Source organism: Salvelinus fontinalis, chromosome 26, assembly GCF_029448725.1.
Source record: "Salvelinus fontinalis isolate EN_2023a chromosome 26, ASM2944872v1, whole genome shotgun sequence".
NCBI lineage: Eukaryota > Metazoa > Chordata > Actinopteri > Salmoniformes > Salmonidae > Salvelinus > Salvelinus fontinalis.
In genome coordinates this window covers 23515813-23539379 of record NC_074690.1, presented here as the reverse complement: position 1 = coordinate 23539379, position 23567 = coordinate 23515813, and the positions used below count along the sequence as shown (strand labels likewise).

General features: G+C 43.1%; 1 protein-coding gene across 8 annotated transcripts in view; it reads left to right on the top strand.

Annotated features, from left to right (window-relative positions):
* The first annotated feature begins 2574 nt into the window (after positions 1–2574).
* Positions 2575–23567, top strand: part of LOC129823961 (chloride channel protein 2-like) — a 100656-nt gene continuing 79663 nt past the window's right edge. For 6 of the 8 annotated variants that reach the window (XM_055883128.1, XM_055883125.1, XM_055883127.1 and 3 more), the window contains exon 1: positions 2756–3302. In XM_055883128.1, the coding sequence (XP_055739103.1) occupies positions 3162–3302 (141 nt within the window). In that variant the 5' untranslated portion in view covers positions 2756–3161. The other 2 variants (XM_055883130.1, XM_055883129.1) reach the window with 2 other exon arrangements.

Below are 23567 nucleotides of genomic sequence, written 5' to 3'. Positions count from 1 at the left end.
ACTGCGTAACACGGCGCCTGCCCGTACTCCCGCTCTCCACGGTAAGCCTGGGAAGTGGGCGCAGGTCTCCTACCTGCCCTTGGCCCACTATCTCCTAGCCCCCCCCCAAGAAATTTTTGGGAATTACTTACGGGCTTTTTCGGCTTCCGTGCCAGACGCGTTCCCTCATAGCTCCGGTTCCTCTCCCAGGTAGCCTCTGCTCTCCTCAATGCCTCCACCTGTTCCCATGGGAGGCGATCCCTCCCAGCCAGGATCTCCTCCCAAGTGTAGCAACCCTTTCCATCCAAAACATCGTCCCATGTCCATTGCTCCTTTCTCTCCTGTCCCTTACTCCGTTTCGTTTTCCCTTGCCGCTTGGTCTTAGCGTGTTGGTGGGTGATTCTGTAACGGGTGACGCTCTCCTCATCCTCGGAAGAGGTGAGGAGAGAAGGATCCTCAGACCAAAACGCAGGCTTTGGGAAATAAGCCATCTTTATTAACACAACGATAAAGATGGCAACACGAAACTAAACAAACACTTGCAAAACTACAAAATAACAAAACGACGTTGACGAGACCTGAACATAAACTTACATAACTAAACATAAACTTACGTACAGGTAACAGACGACATCGAAACGAAAACGAAACAAACAAACGCTACAGTCCCATGTGGTACGAACATACATACGGACACAGGAGACAATCACCCACAAACAAACAGTGAGAATGCCCTACCTAAATATGACTCTTAATTAGAGGCAAACGCAAACCACCTGCCTCTAATCAAGAGCCATACCAGGCAAACCAAAACCAACATAGAAACAGATAACATAGAATGCCCACCCAACCTCACGTCCTGACCAACTAACACACAAAAACTAACATAAATAGGTCAGGAACGTGACAGAACCTTTCATAATGTTGCCAAACAAAGACTCAACAAACTTACCTGAGACTCCCTGTCTCTGCCAGTCTGTCCCTGCATATCTGTCCCCAGCTCTGCTGTCTGTGTGCCATCTGTTGCCTGCTCTGCCTAATGACATCATTGTGAAACATTACCATTAGCATTTCACTTCTTTCTTATGAACATTTTATCAACTAGTCTTTGAGATATTAGGATACTAGAGTTCTTACTATGCATTTTGGTGTACTGACAAATACTCTGATGTCCGTCTTCTTACTTTTTTCTGCCATTTTTCTACCTGGCTGGCTGGCTGGCCTAGCTGCACACACACACATTTACACAACACATGCTGCAACCTTTTGTAATTTAAATAGTTTGTTTCATATTGGCTGGCTTCCAACAATAGCTGAATTTGTAAAGCTAGCGAGCACCAATTCCGTTTCTGTGTGTTTGCTATAATCTTTGCTACCTGGTTAAATAAAGGTGAAATAAAATAAAATAAAAAAAGTTCACTAGCGACAATTTATCTTTTGCAACGAGACCATTATATATATTTAAGACAATGGTAGAAGAGAGTGTAGTTCTGTTCTGTTCAGTTTGGACTTCAGTTTATTGCTAACCTTATCACAGGGACGTCGAAGCACTACAGCTGCATGCTGATCTTGGAATAAACTGACGATAGCAAAGATTCCATCTTTGACGACGCCACATAAATGGAATAGGTACTAGCTAGCTTGATAGTTAATGTTTGCTTTAGTTTGCGCGCTAGCTCTGCAAATTCAACTAGTGTGTGAACCCTGCCAACATAAAAATAAATAAATAACATTGCTATGGACCTGCTATGGATTGACTGGATTAACCTCACGTCAGTTACGTACATGTCCCTTTCGGACAGTAGATACGAACCCTTTATTACCTTGCCAGCTAAAGAACTGGCAGTGGATCAAACCATTGTGAGGCAAAGGGCGGGGGGGGTCGCAATCTTTTGAAATTTAAATGCGCTATTAAGTGTCTATAATCAGCACAAGTGCTTTCATTGCGTATTATTAATATTATTGAAATTACATAGTTATGTTTACAGTGATATATTGGGGGGGACAAATCATATTTTTCCCAAGATGGGGGGGTCGTGTCCCCCCCGTCCCCCCTGGGATTTCCGCCTATGTAATGTCCCCTTTATTTATCCTACTGTTCTGACTTGGTGTACAGGGGAAATACTGTAAGAGCAGCCCATGTTAGGCATTCTGTCACTGTACATTATAAAAGTGCTGAACACATAGTTATATTGACTACGTCCGTCGTCGCTCGCTCATTAATGTCTTAATCAATAGCCAGGTGTAGCGGTGGTAAGGATTCACTCCATTGTGCTGGAAAGAAAAGCTCTGCTGTTGGGACAGCTTTATGTAGGTCCTAACAGTCTGTGAGCACTGTTTGTCAGCGTTATAGTGCAATTAATGTATTATTTAGTGTTGTGTAGTGTCTTTGCTGGCATGCATCTAAAAAATATATGTTTTTTTGCCCCACCAACATTTACATGCTAAAATCGCCTCTGCTTAGCTTAGATAACCTATGCAGAAAAATAGAAAGAATTGTTTACATAGAATTAGGCTTATTGATTGTGAGATTGCAGGGAAAAGCTGTTTGTGTGTAGGCTGGCAGGCTGTGTGTGGAGTTGAGTGTTGAGTCTACGCCGTTGCAGGTTGCAGACAGACACACAGATGGCTACAGACAGACAGACAATGATATTCCCTCCATGTCTTTCTATCTATTTGCAGACAACTCGAATGGCGCGGGCGAATTAAGAAGAACGCACCACCAGCTCCCGGTAATGACAAACACGTCTGGACTTTCTTCACGGGGAGGTAAGGAGGTAATGGGAAACGCTTGACACAGACGAAACCCACATTGCATCATGGACACATGGTACTCAACTCGTGCCCCGCGGGAAAGAGACTAGCCTATTGCAGCTTTATTTATAGAATACAAATTTATGCCAAAAATAACGGTCACAGTCAAACACATTCGACCGGATAGCTCCGCTGTCGCAGGCTTCAGATGCAGCCGCTGTCTAAAGGCATGCGCATCGACGCGGATAAACGCAGAAGTTTGGGGTGCTGTTTTTCTTTTCGCGCCAACCAGTCAAGGCACCAGCAACAGGCCACCGGTTATCACGTTTACCCGCGGAGAAGAGTGAATGAGATAGGAGAGTGCCTCTGCTTATGGATTACATGACAACTGATCCAGGGGGAAAACTTAAGCTTTGAAGTTGGAGTTTATGCGCAGAACGCGCGGAGATAGTCCTCATTTTGATTCACTCTGTCACACGAAAGATGGAGGAGCGCAGCTGACAGTTAGGGACCGTAGCCTCGAAGAGGAGAAGCACACCAGAGAAACCGAACTGCCAGAGAAGGGAAATGTGAGTAAGCTATGAATGAGCCCTTGGTAACCTGTTTCTACCCCTAGTCCATCTATTACCGACGCTAGGATCCTATCTTTCCCCCGTGAAGACGAGAACAATGGGTCAAATCATTTTGTTTTCATCATGTATCAATCGATTATACATTTAACTTCAGTCATGTGTTCATGCTCAAGGGCAAATCATTTGGTTATTTCTATACAGTATATATATATATATATATATATATATATATATATATATATATATATATATATATATATATATCGGCATCATATTGCATTTTCTGGATAAGCTACAAAATGTTTCTATCCCAAAGATGAAATAATTGTCATTGTAGTGACATTGGCCTATAGCATACATCTCTCTTGGCATCTTTTATTTACACACAAAACACTTGTGAGAAGAGGTACAGGTGGTTATGCATCCTATTCTACTTTGCGCATCAAGTCGTTGTAAGAGCTCAAGGTCCTTAAAAGGTCCATTGCTGCGGTGGTTCCTCTTGAAATTACGCACACGAGAACGCTATTTTATTCGCTCAGATGACTTCCCTTTATATATTTCCTGTAACATTTGATAGGAAATGAAAATGCTATTAGTCTTCTAAGACTGGTATGTCATATTTTGAAATTGAACCCACTCATTGACTCAGATGCAGTCTCTGAGAAAAAGGTGAATGACGTCATTGAGAAAGTATGATCCTATCTGAAGATTTTATTTATGTTTCTTTAAATGGTTTGACCCACTTTGAAATGCGAATGACATTTTGTAGTTCCCTTGTAGGAACTACAAAATTGTAGGAACTACAGAAAAAGAGAGATTTAAATGTTTTTAAATGGTTTGACCCACTTGGAAAACCTAATGACATTCTGTAGTTTCCAGATTATAATGAATTTGTATTTGATTTTGAGTAGTCTAATAATAGGGATTTTTCATAATTAACTGGGTGACATTACCTTTAGCTATACAGAATAGCTCATCTCACCACCATGCATTTCCATCTCCTCCTCTCTCTCCTTTATTCCTTTCTTGAGCGTGCAGAGGGGTTATCAACAGTTTAGCGAAATATGTTTGGTTGCGAAAACATGTTACTATCTAATGTCCCCAAACAGATATCACTTGGTTTCCCAAATTAAGCACCGGGTAGCTGCAGGAACAGAGTTGGAGAGCCCATGGCATACATAGTTTGGGCGGAATATAACCTGTCGCGCAGCTGAGAGAGTAGGCTACCGGAAGCGGTGTAGGCCTAGTGGAGGGTAAACATCACACTTATTTTTTACTGCGACTGGCAATCAGAGTTTATCCACCAATTTGTTTTACCACAACATCACTGGCTACTGATAGGCCTATTAGAAGTTCATGGTAATACACATTGTAGCTTAGTCTAGTAAGTTGACCGTGTGTGTTAGGGTGACCATCCCGTTTTTCCCGGGATAGTTTCAGCCCCATTTCAGGTGTCCAGACTTTTCAAGCTGCATAAAGGTCAATTTGCCAGCAAGACACTTCACTTAATATAGGCCTAATCAATGACAATCACTGAATGTCATTAAGAACACATTGTGGTGTTTTGTAACAGATGCCTATTTCCATTCGTCAAATGGCGCGAGTATGCATGCAGTTTGGATGCCGGAATTATTTTATCATGACTGGTTGTGTTCATGCCACATTAAAAGTTAAATCAATTTGACCGTTTAAATGGTGTCTTTGTTATTAGGCCCCCCAAATATTTGTCTTCCCAATAGAGACCTCTGAATGTCATGGTGTAATTCACACTATACATTGGTTGTAAGGATCATTTAGTTGCTAATGGCAGCCTGCAGTACCCTGGTCGACCTTCAACTTGAGTTACTCAATGAGAGGGGGCAGCACTGAGTTAGCCTGCTACGTCACTTCCTGGAGTAGCTCAAACTGCGCGTCTCCATAGATGGGGTGGTTGTTCAGCAAATATAGGGCAAAACACACAGGATTGGCTTAGATTGTCATGTAAACTATATTTAGTCTAAAGTTTATTGGAAACAAATACATTTACACAATGAGGACTTGTTGACTCTCAAATACATTGTTACAGTTGTTGGTTAGCTAGCTAGCGAATTTTAGCCATATTAGCATAGATGTGACAACAGTCAAAACAAGACATGATATCAAGAACAAGATAAAACTAGCTGAAACGAGCCACCTAAGATTCCTCATATGGCAGCTTCTTGTCGTAGTTACTAGCTATCTAGCCATTCAGAATCATAACAACACAGACTTCTGCCCCATTGAAGCGTGCACATTGTTTTTCGTGACTTTGCCAGCTAACCCGTCTATGATATGCCAGTTTAACCAAAGGTCATTTGGTTTCAATGTGCTACTGAATCTTCACATAAGAATGAATGGTGTCACATGATTGATGGCTTTGCCCATTCATATATAGAGGTATTCGTATGCGTGCAGGCCGGTGATTCTGTTGGCCTGGGGTTCTTTTGTTCCATTACCATGAGCCAGCGCCATGTATTCAGAGAGTTGGGCCAACTTTTAGAACGTTTAATATTGTTCTAATTCTACACATTCCGTTACATAGTTAAGTGATAATGCCCGAGAAGCCATGGTTTGGAGGATATATTGGCATGGCCCGAGACGACAATGGTTATTTTTTTAAATTTATTATTATTCAAGTTTTACAAAATGTACATCAATGTAAGTACAAATATTTTACCATATCCCATGACTAAAGGTCACATGGTGAGACATGACATGTATCACAATCATAATTTACATTTGGATATATTTCAGACAATCTGGATATGGAAAAATGCACTCTATGTAAAACCTTAAATTGTATGTGACCAAGATGAGCACAATATGTAGTGGAGCGTACTCTATCAATCGCCTCATCCCACCACTCCTGTGTGAATTCAACACCTATTTACCGTTCCCAAGCAGATTTAGTTTTGTTGGTGGAGTGTTTGTCTCATGACATAATACACAGATCTGAGAAATGACTGCTTTCTGTCAAGGTCATAGAGTCAATTAACCATCCCAGGGTTGGCAAGGGGGTGGAGCAGGGAAGCCAGCAAATTAGAAGGAGACACAATGCTTAATTTGAAGGTAACGGAAAAAGTGAGATGGAGGCAAAGAGTATTTAGATGCCAGGTTGGGAAAACTAGAAGAAAAAAACAAGGCAAAGGGTGGCTACTTTGAAGAATCTCAAATATTAAATATAGTTTGATTTGTTTAACACTTTTTTGGTTACTACATGATTCCATATGTGTTCTTTTATAGTTTTGATGTTTTCACTATTATTATACAATGTAGAAAATAGTAAAAATAAAGAAAAACCCTTGAATGAGTAGGTGTGTCCAAACTTTTGACTAGTACTGTAAGTCTTGGAAGGACTTAATACCTTTCCTTGTCCAGTAAGAGAAAGCATTATTTATTAGGGAAACAGGGAATAAGATAAGATTCTTATCAATAGGACCCATAGTAGATGCAGAGGAGTAGATGCAGAGGAGAATTTAAAATGCAGTTGCAACTGGTACCAAATCTTAAGTTTGGAAAGCACTACAGGATTGCCAGTATAGGGAGAGGGGGGTGCTGGGGGAGAAGAGCAGAGTAATGCAGGAAGAGAAACAGAAATACAAGAATGTGGCACCATGGGGTATCTGGAGCATGTAACCAGAATAGACATTTCTGAAAGTTGGCTGCCCAGTAATAGTATAAACAGTTGGGTAGTGCAAGCCCTCCACTAAACTTGCATCTCTGAAGTAAAGACATACTGACTCTAGGTACCTTTCCTCCTAAGATAAATGTGGTAAAAGCCTGATTGATTGACTTAAAAAAAAACATTGGTAAAAACAATGGGATATATTGAAATAGATAAACGAATTCGGGTAAACTGTTCACTTTTACAGCATTAATCCGTCCTATAAGTGATAGTAGTGAGCTACCCCATCTCTGAAAGTCAGATTTAATTTGCGTAAGGATGGGATCAAAATTAGCAGAAAACAGAGCACGTTTTTCAACCACTCCACAAATTTCTTGTTAACAAACTATAGTTTTGGCAAGTCGGTTAGGACATCTACTTTGTGCATGACACAAGTAATTTCACCAATAATTGTTTAGGAAGATTTTTTCACTGTATCACAATTCCAGTGGGTCAGAAATGTACATACACTAAGTTGACTGTGCCTTTAAACAGCTTGGAAAATTCCAGAAAATGATGTCATGGTTTTAAAAGCTTCTGTTAGGCTAATTTGAGTCAATTGGAGGTGTACCTGTGGATGTATTTCAAGGCCTACCTTTAAATTCAGTGCCTCTTTGCTTGACATCATGGGAAAATCAAAAGAAATCAGCCAAGATCTCAGAAAACATATTGTAGACCTCCACAAGTCTGGTTCATCCTTGGGAGCAATTTCCAAACGCCTGAAGGTACCACGTTCATCTGTACAAACAGTAGTATGCAAGTATAAACACCATGGGACCACGCAGCCATCATACCGCTCAGGAAGGAGATGCGTTCTGTCTCCTAGAGATGAACGTACTTTGGTGCGAAATGTGCAAATCAATCCCAGAACAACAGCAAAGGACCTTGTGAAGATGCTGGAGGAAACAGGTACAAAAGTATCTATATCAACATAACCTGAAAGGCCGCTCAGCAAGGAAGAAGCCACTGCTCCAAATCCGCCATAAAAAAGCCAGACTACAGTTTGCAACTGCACATGGGGACAAAGATCGTACTTTTTGGAGAAATGTCTTCTGGTCTGATGAAACAAAAATAGAACTGTTTGGCCATAATGACCACCGTTATATTTGGAGGAAAAAGGGGGAGGCTTGCAAGCCGAAGAACACCATCCCAACCGTGAAGAACGGGGGTGGCCGCATCATGTTGTGGGGGTGCTTTGCTGCAGGAGGGACTGTTGCACTTCACAAAACTAGATGGCATCATGAGGATGGAAAACTATGTGGATATATTGAAGCAACATCTCAAGACATCAGTCAGGAAGTTAAAGCTTGGTCGCAAATGGGTCTTCCAAATGGACAATGACCCCATGCATACTTCCAAAGATGTGGCAAAATGGCTTAAGGACAACAAAGTCAAGGAATTGAAGTGGCCATCACAAAGCCCTGACCGCAATCCTATAGAAAATTTGTGAGCAGAACTGAAAAAGCATGTGCGAGCAAGAAGGCCTACAAACCTGACTGTTACACCAGCTCTGTCAGGAGGAATGGGCCAAAATTCACCCAACTTATTGTGGAAGGCTACCCGAAACATTTGACCCAAGTTAAAAAATTTAAAGGCAATGCTACCAAATACTAATTGAGTGCATGTAAACTTCTGACCCACTGGGAATGTGATGAAAGAAATAAAAGCTTAAATAAACCATTCTCTCTACTATTATTCTGACATTTCACATTCTTAAAATAAGGTGGTGATCCTAACTGACCTAAGACAGGGAATTTTTATTAGGATTAAATGTCAGAAATTGTGAAAAACTGAGTTTAAATGTATTTGTCTAAGGTAAACTTCCGACTTCAACTGTCTACAAGAGACAGCTAAATTTGCTAAATTTGTCCCCAAATCCAATTTTTTTTAAGAACAGCAAATAAGTACTCCCATTCAATTCTGTCGAATCCTTTCTCTGCGTCTAGGGGATTACCACCTCAGGGGAGTTAGAGAAATGTTTATAATAAATAATGTTAAACAGCATTCGAATATTAAAAAATGAATATGTATCTGTCCTTTTTAAAGCTGGTTTGTTCCTCTGATATGAGTCCTGGTAAGACTACTTCCAGTGGCCTCACTATCACCTCCTCCAGCACCTTTACATCCACATTAAGGAGGCTTAGGGGCCTAAATGAAGAACAGGAAGTGGGGTCTTTCCCCTCTAAGGAGAAGAGCTATTGAAGCCTGTGTTAGGGTAGGTGGCACCGAGCCACGTTCAAGTGACTCATTATACATAGATACAAGTAAAGGGGCTAACTTGGTATAGAATTTCTTAAAGAACTCAGTTGGAAACCCATCAGGCCCTGGAGCTTTGCTGCTCTGCATTAACCTGATAGACTGAATAACTTCTTCAAAGCTGAGAGGAGAATCAAGGTCATCTGCAGTTTCAGCCTCAACTGTGGGAGTCTCCAGTTCACCCAAAAATGTAGTCATATTGGCAGTATCTGATGGAAATTCAGACATATACAGGGAGGAATAGAAATATTTGAAGGTGTCATTGATCCCCGTAGGGTCAGAAATCAAGCTATGAGAGGAATCTTTCATTTGGTGAATCAGACCAGTAGCAGCGCTGCATTTGAATTGGTGTGCGAGCAGACGACTTGCCCTGTAGCCATGTTCATAGTAGGTACCACGTGAATGCAATTGTAACCATTCTGCATCTGTAGTGGACAAAATATGGAATTCAGATTGGTCTACATCAAGGATGGCTTTAGAGAGTTCTAGTTTAGCTTTCCAAGTTTTGTTTAAATGAGAATAATAAGAAATAATTTATCTTCTAAGATAGGCCTTAAGTGATTCCCATAAGAGAGAATGAGAGGCTGAGCTTGTCTGATTTGAAAAAATAAAATGATCAATAGAAGTGGAGAAAACATTACAGAAGTCTGCATCAGACAGGAGAAGATCATTAAATCTCCAACAGTGAGGAGTATGAGTTTTTCCTGATAGGTCTGTCGAGGGGTAAATTACAATGGGTAAATATTCAGAAGAGGTGACATTTGGAAGTAACTTGTGATCAATAAAGTAATAGTCAATACGAGAAAAAGAATGGTGTACATGTGAAAAGAAAGAATACTATCTTGCCTGGGGATTCTGAAATCTCCAGGCATCTGCACACCCATTCTGAGCCATAACATCTAAGAAGGACTTTGACATAGGAGACATAGTTCTGGGGTTGGAGCGGTCTAATGCCGGGTTAATAGCACAATTCAGATCCCTGTCAAATATCAAAAGATGGGTGTTCAGAGAAGGGATTTTCCCCAGCAACCCATTGGCAAATTCAACATCATCAAAATTGGGAGCATATACATTGTCCAATACTACAGGTGTGTGCCAAATGGTGCCAGTTATGATTAAATATCTCCCATTACTGTCTGAAATAACATTAATAGTAGAGAAATTTAGTATTTTACTCATCAAAATTGCAACCCCTCTGGCTTTGGAGTTAAAGTCTGACTGGAAAACCTGACTGAACCTGGTGTTTTGTAGCCTTGAGTGATCTTTAATGCGTAAATGTAAAAATACCACATCTGCTTTTATCTTTTTCAAATGGGAGAAGAACCTAGACCTCTTGACAAGTTTATTCATTGTCTTAGTATTCCAAGATAAAAACTTTATAGGATTAGGCCTACCTATACCAATATTACTATTATTACCGTCATTAGCCATCTAAAATATTGAAAGGAAAAAGGTGTGAAAACAGACCAAGCATTTACAAAGATAACAGAGAAAACTGATTAAAAACATTTTAAAATAAATAAAAATGACCAAAAAAGGTCACTCCCCCTCCCTCCCCTCCCACCCAAACCCAACGTCTCCTTTCCCAGCGAATGGAGACAGCAGGTTGACGTTTTTGCGAAGCTTTGGTGCATATAAACAGAAAACATTCCTATCCTAACGCGGAGAGGCTCCATAGCGCGAGTAATGAAATACAATTGAAAGGCCTTCACAAAACAGTAAAGTAGGTCAACAGATAAACAAACAGTAAAACGTAACTGTCCTGATTCGGGGAGTCTTCAATAAGTGCAACACGTGGAATGTGTCTTAAGGATGGACAAATAAGTGTCCCGCAGTATGTTACCCTACTACAAAAAAGAAAATGGGCTGAGTATCTATACATGTACAAATGATCAATTGGACATAAAAAAGGCGTGAAAAGGCATTCAGTAAGTATCTAGATGAAAAAACGATAAAAGAAAAGCTCTACAAAAGCCTGGAATTGTAGCCATGCATTACTATGCTAGCCATCTAGCCAAATAAAAAAGACCTCTCAAACGTGTAGCTTAAATAACGACCACACAAGACAGTATTAGTCATTTTTATCAGAGTTCAGTAGTGTTTATGCAGAGTAGAAAAGGAATGGCAAGAGGTGGAAAAAGGCCCTGCCATAAAAATCTAAACATACCTTAGACTTGGAGGGTAGGCTAGGCTATGCATGCTACCTGGCAAAATAGTTATCAGGTATGAAGGTAAGACCCAGATGCAGACCACGTCGAATAAACAATAGTTTAATATTCCAACAGGGGCAGGTAATAGACAGGTCAAGGCAGGCAGGGGTCAGTAAACCAGAGGTGGGGCAACGATACCGGGCGGAAGGCAGGCTCAGGGTCAGGGACAGGCAGAGTGGTCAGGCAGGCGGGCTCGGAGTCAGGACAGGCAAGGGTCAATACCAGGAGGGCGAGAAAAGAGAGACTGGAAAAAGCAGGTGCTGAGACACGAAACGCTGGTTGACTTGAACAAACAAGACGGACTGGCAACAGACAATCAGAGAGCACAGGTATAAATACACAGGGGATACTGGGGAAGATGGGAGACACCTGGAGGGGGGTGGAGACAATCACAAAGATAGGTGAAACAGATCAGAGTAGGTCATATATCCAAGATACGGCTCAGAAGTGACTGTCGAACCAACGCTGGGCGTCCTCGTGGGAGTCGAACTGTAGCTTCCCCTGGCATGTTCAACGTGGAGATGAGCAGGGAGGTGTAACGATAGTCTAAGTCATCCTCCTCATCGGACGTGGAGAGGCGAGAAGGATCGGACCAATATGCAGAGTGGTAAGTGCTCATGATGATTTATTAAAACCGAACTGAACACTGAAATACAAAAACAATAAACGATGTGCAGAAAACCAAAACAGGTGAAAACACTAACACGGTAGACAAACACCCACAAAACACACGTGAAACCCCGGCTGCCTAAGTATGATTCTCAATCAGGGACAACGATTGACAGCTGCCTCTGATTGAGAATCATACCAGGCCGAACACAAAAACCCCAACATAGAAAACACACATAGACAACCCACCCCAACTCACGCCCTGAGCATACTAAATAAATACAAAATAAGGGAAAATAAGGTCAGGAACGTGACAGGAAGCAGCATTAGAATTGAACTTTCTTCTCATGAAGCTTGCGTTTCACATCGAGGAATTTAGCTCTGTTCTTGGAGGCACTTGAGCTGACGTCAGGAAAGATGAACACCTTTATTCTGCAGAAGTGTAGCTGGTCTCTGCCCTGCCTCTGGAGGATGCGCTCCTTGTCACAGTAGTAGTGAAAACGGACGAATAACACAGGCTTAGAGATGTCGTCTCCGCCCGCAGTGGGCTCAGTAGTGGGCTCTGTCCAGCTTTGGGGGTGATGGAATGATGGCCGGACCCAGCACCTCCGCAAAGAAGTCTGACATGACCTTAACTGAGTCCCCTCCTTCAAGTTTCTCTAGTATACCAACAAACCGATGATTTCAACGGCGAGAACGGGGTTCCAGGTCATTCGTCTTGTCAATCAGCTTTTGGTTTTCGGCGGTCAGACAGGCAACCGTTTTCTCAAGGGCTACTATGCGATCACTGCAGTCACACAGGTCATGGTCAAAGCAGTTTTAAGCTGAGTGGCAATGGTAGTTGTAAATTCCGAGATCAGAACCATATGGAGGTTCTGAAGATATGTGGGGAGTGTGACCGCATGAGACTCCGTAACGGTTGGACTGGAGTCGGTGCCATTACCATTCACATTTGCCATAGCGGTTGAAACGTTAGTTACAGGTCTTTTGCTCCTAAGATCATGTGACATGTGAATCAAAAAGGTAACTTAAGAACTCATCAATTAAATCTAATGAACTCAGCAAAAAAAGAAACGTCCTCTCACTGTTAACTGCGTTTTATTTTCAGCAAACTTAACTTGTGTAAATATTTGTAGGAACATAACAAGATTCAACAACTGAGACATAAACTGAACAAGTTCCACAGACATGTGACTAACATAAATGGAATAATGTGTCCCTGAACAAAGGGGGGGTCAAAATCAAAAGTAACAGTAAGTATCTGGTGTGGCCACCAGCTGCATTAAGTACTGCAGTGATTCTCCTCATGGACTGCACCAGATTTGCCAGTTCTTGCTGTGAGATATTACCCCACTCTTCCACCAAGGCACCTGCAAGTTTCTGGACATTTCTGGGGGGAATTGCCCTAGCGCTCACCCCACGATCCAACAGGTCCCAGACGTGCTCAATGGGATTGAGATCCGGGCTCTTCGCTGGCCATGGCAGAACATTGACATTCCTGTCTTGCAGGAAGTCACGCACAGAACGAGCAGTATGGCTGGTGGCATTGTCATGCTGGAGGGTCATGTCAGGATTAGCCTGCAGGAAGGGTACCACATGAGGGAGGAGGATGTCTTCCCTGTAATGCACAGCGTTGAGATTGCCTGCAATGACAACAATCTCAGTCCGATGATGCTGTGACACACCGCCCCAGACCATGACGGACCCTCCATCTCCAAATCGATCCCGCACCAGAGTACAGGCCTCGGTGTAACGCTCATTCCTTCGACGATAAACGCGAATCCGACCATCACCCCTGGTGAGACAAAGCCGCGACTCGTCAGTGAAGAGCACTTTTTGTCTGGTCCGAATCAAATCAAATTTATTTGTCACATACACATGGTTAGCAGGTGTTAATGCAAGTGTAGCAAAATGCTTGTGCTTCTAGTTCCGACCATGCAGTAATATCTAACAAGTAATCTAACCTAACAATTTCACAACAACTACCTTATACACACAAGTGTAAAGGAATGATTACGAATATGTACATAAAAATATATAAATGCGTGATGGCCGAACGGCATAGGCAAGATGCAGTAGATGGTATAGAGTACAGTATATACATATGAGATGAGTAATGTAGGGTATGAAAACATTATATGAAGTGGCATTGTTTAAAGTGGCTAGTGATACATTACATTAAGATGGCAAGATGCAGTAGATGGTATAGCGTACAGTATATACATATGAGATGAGTAATGTAGGGTAAGTAAAAATTATGTAATATAAAGTGGCTAGTGATAAATTGATTACATCAATTTTTGATTATTAAAGTGGCTGGATTTGAGTCAGTATGTTGGCAGCAGCCACTCAATGTTAGTGATGGCTGTTTAACATTCTGATGGCCTTGAGATAGAAGCTGTTTTTCAGTCTCTCGGTCCCTGCTTTGATGCACCTGTACTGACCTCGCCTTCTGGATGATAGCGGGGTGAACAGGCAGTGGCTCGGGTGGTTGTTGTCCTTGAGGATCTTTTTGGCCTTCATGTGACATCGGGTGGTGTAGGTGTCCTGGAGGGCAGGTAGTTTGCCCCCGGTGATGCGTTGTGCAGACCTCACTACCCTCTGGAGAGCCTTCCGGTTATGGGCGGAGCAGCTGCCGTACCAGGCGGTGATACAGCCCGACAGGATGATCTCGATTGTGCATCTGTAAAAGTTTGAGTGTTTTTGGTGACAAGCCAAATTTCTTCAGACTCCTGAGGTTGAAGAGGCCCTGCTGCACCTTCTTCACCATGCTGTCTGTGTGGGTGGACCATTTCAGTTTGTCCGTGATGTGTACGCCAAGGAACTTAAAACTCTCCACCCTCTCCACTACTGTCCCGTCAATGTAGATAGGGGGCTGCTCCCTCTGCTGTTTCCTGAAGTCCACGATCATGTCCTTTGTTTTGTTGACATTGAGTGTGAGGTTATTTTCCTGACACCACACTCCGAGGGCCCTCACCTCCTCCCTGTAGGCCGTCTCGTCGTTATTGGTGATCAAGCCTACCACTGTAGTGTCGTCTGAAAACTTGATGATTGAGTTGGAGGCGTGCATGGCCACGCAGTCGTGGGTAAACAGGGGGTACAGGAGAGGGCTGAGAACGCACCCTTGTGGGGACTCAGTGTTGAGGATCAGCGGGGTGGAGATGTTGTTACCTATCCTCATCACCTGGGGGGCGGCCCGTCAGGAAGTCCAGGAGCCAGTTGCACAGGGCGGGGTCGAGACCCAGGGTCTCGAGTTTAATGACGAGTTTGGGGGGTACTATGGTGTTAAATGCTGAGCTGTAATCGATGAACAGCATTCTTACATAGGTATTCCTCTTGTCCAGGTGGGTTAGGGAAGTGTGCAGTGTGATGGCGATTGCGTCGTCTGTGGACCTATTGGGGTGGTAAGCAAATTGGAGTGGGTCTAGGGTGTCAGGTAGGGTGGAGGTGATATGGTCCTTGACTTGTCTCTCAAAGCACTTCATGATGACGGAAGTGAGTGCTACAGGGCGGTAGTCATTTAGCTCAGTTACCTTAGCTTTCTTGGGAACAGGAACAATGGTGGCCATCTTGAAGCATGTGGGGACAGCAGACTGGGATAAAGGTTGATTGAATATGTCTGTAAATACACCAGCCAGCTGGTCTGCGCATAATCTGAGGAAGCGGCCGGGGATGTCGTCTGGGCCTGCAGCCCTGCGAGGGTTAACATGTTTAAATGTTTTACTCACATTGGCTACAGTGAAGGAGAGCCCGCAGATTTTGGTAGCGGGCCGTGTCAGTGGCACTGTATTCTCCTCAAAGCGAGCAAAAACGTTGTTTAGTCTGTCTGGGAGCAAGGCATCGTGATTCGCGACGGGGCTGGTTTTTCTTTTGTAGTCCGTGATTGATTGTCTCCCTGCCACATACCTCTCGTGTCTGAGCCGTTGAATTGCGACTCCACTTTGTCTCTGCACCGACGCTTAGCTTGTTTGATTGCCTTGAGGAGGGAATAGCTACACTGTTTGTATTCGGTCATGTTTCCGGTCACCTTGCCCTGATTAAAAGCAGTGGTTCGCGCATTCAGTTTTGCGCGAATGCTGCCATCAATCCACGGTTTCTGATTGGGGAATGTTTTAATTGGCGCTGTGGGTACAACATCACCGATGCACTTGTTAATAAACTCGCACACCGAACCAGCGTATTCGTCAATGTTGTTGTTCGTCTCAATGCGGAACATATCCTAGTCCACGTGATCGAAGCAATCTTGAAGCGTGGAATCCGATTGGTCGGACCAGCGTTGAACAGACCTGAGAGCGGGAGCTTCCTGAGACACAGTGCGCAGAGCCGGCGCAGGATATCCTAGGCCGTAGAGACGCACTGGTGGCCAGATGCGCTGAGCCGGCACCATCCGTCCTGGCTGGATGCCCACTCTAGCCCGGCCGATGCGGGGAGCTGGAATGTAGCGCACCGGGCTGTGAACGCGCACCTTAGACACCGTGCGCTCCACCGCATAACACGGTGCCTGACCAGTACCATGCTCCCTACGGTAAGCATGAGGAGTTGGCTCAGGTCTCCAACCTGACTCAGCCAATCTCCTTGTGTGCCCCCCCCAATCTTTTCTGTCACGGCCGTCGTCGGAAGGAGACCAAGGTGCAGCGTGGTGAGCGTACATTTTCCTTTTATTTTAATGTCGCCAACAAAACAAGAAACAAAGAAACGGCCGTGAAGCTTAACAGGGCTATAGTGCCACTAACAAAGATAACTACCCACAAACACCAAAGAAAAAAAGGCTGCCTAAGTATGATTCCCAATCAGAGACAATGATAGACAGCTGTCCCTGATTGAGAACCATACCCGGCCAAAACATAGAATTACAAAACATAGAAATAAAGAAACTAGAATGCCCACCCTAGTCACACCCTGGCCTAACCAAAATAGAGAATAAAAACCTCTCTATGGCCAGGGCGTGACAGTGTCAGCATCAAGCAGTGATCAGCACCTCGAGATATTAGCTGATGTACGAAGGGCTATATAAAATAAACTTGATTGATTGATTGATCAGCTTGGTGGTTGCATAGTAAGGGTGTCACCAGCCCGAATTCTAATCGAGCTGGCACCAGTTGTGAAACTGGGCAGTGCTGGCCCGAGTTTCCCTCAACCCAGCTTGAATTTGAGAATTCCATTCGAACTAGCTCGAATTTGGCCCTAATTTGGCCCTAATTTTAATTGCCACTAGAAACGGGGCTTAAATAGATGGCTCTGCCTTGAGCCAATTCCATTACCGTGCCAACGGCCTATCAACAGCCTCAATACTGCAGTGAAATTCTTCTGTCTCAGCCAATCAGAGGCTGTTTCTCTCAGGGGAATTCAGTCTTTCATCTAATAAAATATCAAAGTCACTGATACCCAAAGGCCCAAAAGGCCTGGAGCTAAATGATAAATACGCAATGCACAACAAACAGAATATAGCTATATTTAGTATGCTAGTTCAAAACCACAACATGTAATATTAATAAGGAACAAATGCAGTGACCGATATCCCAGTTTTGTAGGATGCAGATTGGGAGAGTGAAAGGTCAATGTTGAGTATCTTCAAAAGTTGACAAATTCGGTTTTGAATATGGGGTATGACATCCCATTGTCCTTCAGCAGATAGATGTTTCCGTATTCTGTCCTGTTCTAAGGGCAGTTCGAACTAATGTGATTGGTTGAAGCTCAACAGTCAGTGGGCAGAGCTTGCGCTAGGTGGAAGGTTGATGATGGATGGGGTGCAGGGCAGAACACGCAGGATGCTATACATGCTATACAATGTTGCTGGTTCATATTCCACCCCAACTCTAACCCTAAACTTAATAAATTGGAGGTACTTGCTTAAACTTAACCAATCAAATGTCAAGGAAAACTCCACTGAGCATTCATGAATGTCTTGAAACTTGGTTCAACCCATTCAAATCTCCCATTACACTCATCTCTTGCTCTCGACAGAAAAGAAAACCTTTTACTCCCTCTTCATCTTTAGCACTAAATGATCCATTCATCTTCAGAATGTCCTGATGTCAAAAAGTGCCTTTTGATGGTTCGTCTTGACGTCTCTTTTTCCTCTGATTGACTCACTGACTGTGCGATGATGGATGGCGATGTGTACAAAGCAGTACTGTAAATGAACGCTGTAGCTTTACTGGGTGATTCAAAACGCTGCATGAACTCAATGTGCTAGTACTTTATGGCCCTGCATAGCTACCAGCATAGCAACTAGTCTATAATCCATTTGAATTACAGTGCCTTTACTTTATTAGGTGAAACAGAGCTGAGGGCTCTTATTCCAGCCCTGGTCCCCCAAGCACTTATCTATCCCTATTCCCCACTAATCCATTGTGGAGAGACTGGTTCTAAATGCTGTTATTGGGATTGTACTGCAGTTCCCTTTTCCCTGAGCACTCAGTGTGTTAAAAGCATAGCTGTGTCATCTGTATGGCTACTGTGCTGTACATCTGAGAGATATTTTTGGCATACAGCCAGGCCATGGTTAGTCAGTCCTCCTAGACCCAGACGTTGCTTATCTGAACTGAGATCCAATTTATACCACACATGCAGACAGCAGCGGCTAAAGTGTAGCTTTATGTATCAAGGAAGCCATGGACTATGCATGTCAATTGGATGCGGCTATACAGACAGTATCTCCTGTGTATATTATAGGCTGCGAATGAGTAATAGCGAGTGTATGTGTGGAACCTGCTTTCAGCAAGGACAATTGTCCAGAAGAGAGAGCATGTTCCATTCTTTTTGCCATTCTCCAGAGCGATAAGTGGATGATTTCACTAGCCGATACCAAAGAGTCTTGAGAGCAGTATTGCTGTAACATTCCATTTGATAACCTATTTAAGTTCAGGTGAAAGGGCCATTGGAACAATAACATGTATATTCAGCAGACCTTCCTGCACCCACAGCTCAATACACAAGTAGCCTGTTGTATTGCATCTTCATTCATTAGGGTCTGTGAGTCGTGCGCGGTGCTGTTCATAGGCAGTGATGCTGAAATCAGCGGACAACTATCTTCTGTTTACTTTGCGCTGATTGTGGTGTTCTCCATGGTGCTGAATGCTAGTGCGCCAGTATTAGGGTACAACAATGGATTACCGCAGGACAGTTTAGATGTCTTCATTTATTTTCTGCTTTTCCCAGAAACTGTTAGGCCATCAGCCACGTTGACTGTCCTTTACTAGGTCTATTCTGGATTAATTAGCGCTTTAATGATAATTTTGTTTTAATCGACATGTCTGCGAGATATTGGACTAGTCTTTATACAGAAAGTCACAAGTTACATATATTCCAGGAGTCCTTAATACATAGTTAATTGGTGATCATGAAGTCAATTACTTCTTAATTAACTGAGCAAAAATTAAGCATATCTAGTCGTCTGAACGGAGGTTGGATGAAATTGTTTCTTGACAATGATTTAAGATCAGTTTAGTGTTTTTCTGGCCCATATAAACTGTACTTTGGGCTACTGTACTATTCTTTAAACAAGTGTAGCTAAGGTTATGTATGACCAAACCTCAATGATAACGCACCAGTTCTCAGCTGCAGGCAAAACAACACGGAAGCCCCGAAAGATAGATTCAAGGACAGATAAGAGGTATTGGAACGAATACAATACATAATTGTAAGGTCATTGTGCTTGGACCCTGCACCACCCCTGCAAAATACAAAACATTAACTCTGCTCCCTGCGAACTCAGCTGGGACCGACTGTACCAACGCTTGGAGGAGGGAATCGGCGTTGAAACAACCCGCATATGCGGCAACTAATCTGGCTCTGATCGCACTAGTTATTCAGTAGCAGCGGAGGGATTAGGCTATGATAATAACCTGTTACACAGCACATGTATCGATGGCTATAGATGTCTAAAGGCCAGAACATTCACCTCGTGAGTGATAAATGAATGCACACCGTGGATAGGTCATATGGATGAGGATTTTGCGACGATGCCGGCAAAGGACAAAGCCGAGAATCGGTCGCTCCAGTACCAGCAAACTTTGGTGAGTTTTTGTGGGATAAGCTCTTACCCTTCATTATTTGTTCATGTAAAGTTATGAGTGCAAATCACGTAGCGATATGCACCATGAATTTTAAACCCCGGGACACGGTCAGTTTCAGAACAATGTCATTTACAGAACATTGGAATCACAGAGAGTCTGATGGTGCTTTTTCCTCCATATAATTGTTGTGACTGGGCTGTTGGGCTGCTTGCGAAATTGTGGCAGCGACTAATAGATTCAAGACAAACATCCATTTCAAAAGCTGGGCAATTTCAAAAGCTGGGCACCGGCATTTTGTGTGTATGCTTGTGTGTGTGTGTGTGTGTGTGTTTGATTGCCTGCGTGTGTGTGTGCGTGTGACAGTGATTCGTGGTTTGTATTCCAGTGTGAAATGTTGATCTCAACCCACTGGGCACATAGGTCAATTCAACGTCTATTCGACGTTGGTTCAACGTCATTTAATTGAAATGACGAGGAAACAACGTTGATTCAATCAGTGTGTGTCCAGTGGGAAGGAACAGTTACAATACGGAGTGGCTAGTTGGACTTAAAAAGGCTGCCCGCCTGTCGTGATCATCCATCGTTTAGCGCGCTATTTAATAGCGTTCTGGAGTGGAGCAGAGCATGAAAGGTGTTTGCCAGGTTTCACTGATTTATTAAGTGAATGACTGGTTGGCTGTTTTTTTAAATTCAGAAATGCATAAGGTAGTGTACTGTATATAGAGCTAGGCTATATCACTGCAGAGGCCTACTCTCTCATCCGTTTGTGCTGTCTCTCTATCCTCCTCTCCTTTTCCACCATCCTCTCACTCTCTCCAACCTATTTCCATCCACTTTCCTCCACCCAACTCATCTTCCTTCCCTCTTTTCCACTTCATCTTCCTTTCCCCCTCACTCCTTCCTTTCCTTGTTCACTCTGTCCCTCAACTGCTCCACCTGTGTGTACATATTTCAGCCCATCTACAAATGAACTAAAAGTGTATCTGATATGAATAATATTTGCTTCATGCACCAGTTTTGCCCACTTATGTGATTGATAGATTTAGCCTGGAGCACTTATCGGGATATCTATAGAGAGAGAGATCACACAGGATGCAGAGAGATGGACTTTCATGAGAGAAGGAGAGAGCGAGAGAGAGTAATCAGACCGGGATGCAGAGAGATGGACTAATTGAGAGAAGGAAGGCTTGAGAGAGAGAGATTGAGTGAGAAACAGAGAGAGACAGAGAGAGATTAAGTGAGAGTGATTTGACCAGGATGAAGCGAGATGGGACTGATAGATAAATGTGGTCCTCCATAACTGTGTTTATTTTACTGAAGTCCAGCCTTTTGCGTGCGTGCGTGCGTGCTAGCGTGCGTGCGTGCGTGAGAGGGAGGGAGGGAAATACTGCAATCTCATCAGACTGAATTCCTTTATCTATATGATAGGCATAAAGTGGCAACAGCACACCCGGAAAACATGCTAGGGGTGTATATGTGGGAGTGTCTCGTATATGTGGGAGTGTCTCGCATATGAGGTGTATATGTTGGAGTGGCTCATATATGTGGGAGTGTCTCTTATATGTGGTGTATGTGGGAGTGTCTCCTATATATGTGGTGTATATATGGGAGTGGCTCGTATATGTGGAAGTGGCTTGTACATGTAGGAGTGTCTTGTATATGTGGTGTATATATGGGAGTGTCTTGTATATGTGATGTGTATATGGTAGTTTGTCGCATATGTGGGAGTGGCTCGTATATGTGGGAGTGTCTCTTATATGTGGTGTATGTGGGAGTGTCTTGTATATGTGGTGTATATGTGAGAGTGTCTCATATAGGTGGTGTATATGTGGGAGTGTCTCGTATATGTGGGAGTGTCTCGTATATGTGGTGTATATGTGGGAGTGTCTCTTTTATGTGGTGTATATATGGGAGTGTCTCATATAGGTGGTGTATATGTGGGAGTGGCTCATATATGTGGTGTATATGGGAGTGGCTTGTATATGTGGGAGTGGTTCGTATATGTGGTGTATATGTGGGAGTGTCTCTTATATGTGGTGTATATGTGGGAGTGTCTCGTATATGTGGTGTATATGTTGGAGTATCTCGTATAGCTGGTGTATATGTGGGAGTGTCTTGTATATGAGATGTATATGTGGGAGTGGCTTGTATATGTGGGAGTGTCTCTTATATGTGGTGTATGTGGGAGTGTCTCCTATATATGTGGTGTATATATGGGAGTGGCTCGTATATGTGGAAGTGGCTTGTATATGTAGGAGTGTCTTGTATATGTGGTGTATATATGGGAGTGTCTTGTATATGTGATGTGTATATGGTAGTTTCTCAAATATGTGGGAGTGGCTCGTATATGTGGGAGTGTCTCTTATATGTGGTGTATGTGGGAGTGTCTTGTATATGTGGTGTATATGTGAGAGTGTCTCATATAGGTGGTGTATATGTGGGAGTGTCTCGTATATGTGGTGTATATGTGGGAGTGTCTCTTATATGTGGTGTATATGTGGGAGTGTCTCGTATATGTGGTGTATATGTTGGAGTATCTCGTATAGGTGGTGTATATGTGGGAGTGTCTTGTATATGAGTTGTATATGTGGGAGTGTCTCTTATATGTGGTGTATGTGGGAGTGTCTTGTATAGGTGGTGTATATGTGGGAGTGGCTTGTATAGGTGGTGTATATGTGGGAGTGGCTCGTATATGTGGGAGTGGCTTGTATATGTGGTGTATATGTTGGAGTGGCTCATATATGTGGGAGTGTCTCTTATATGTGGTGTATGTGGGAGTGTCTCCTATATATGTGGTGTATATATGGGAGTGGCTCGTATATGTGGAAGTGGCTTGTACATGTAGGAGTGTCTTGTATATGTGGTGTATATATGGGAGTGTCTTGTATATGTGATGTGTATATGGTAGTTTGTCGCATATGTGGGAGTGGCTCGTATATGTGGGAGTGTCTCTTATATGTGGTGTATGTGGGAGTGTCTTGTATATGTGGTGTATATGTGAGAGTGTCTCATATAGGTGGTGTATATGTGGGAGTGTCTCGTATATGTGGTGTATATGTGGGAGTGTCTCTTTTATGTGGTGTATATATGGGAGTGTCTCATATAGGTGGTGTATATGTGGGAGTGGCTCATATATGTGGTGTATATGGGAGTGGCTTGTATATGTGGGAGTGGTTCGTATATGTGGTGTATATGTGGGAGTGTCTCTTATATGTGGTGTATATGTGGGAGTGTCTCGTATATGTGGTGTATATGTTGGAGTATCTCGTATAGCTGGTGTATATGTGGGAGTGTCTTGTATATGAGATGTATATGTGGGAGTGGCTTGTATATGTGGGAGTGTCTCTTATATGTGGTGTATGTGGGAGTGTCTCCTATATATGTGGTGTATATATGGGAGTGGCTCGTATATGTGGAAGTGGCTTGTATATGTAGGAGTGTCTTGTATATGTGGTGTATATATGGGAGTGTCTTGTATATGTGATGT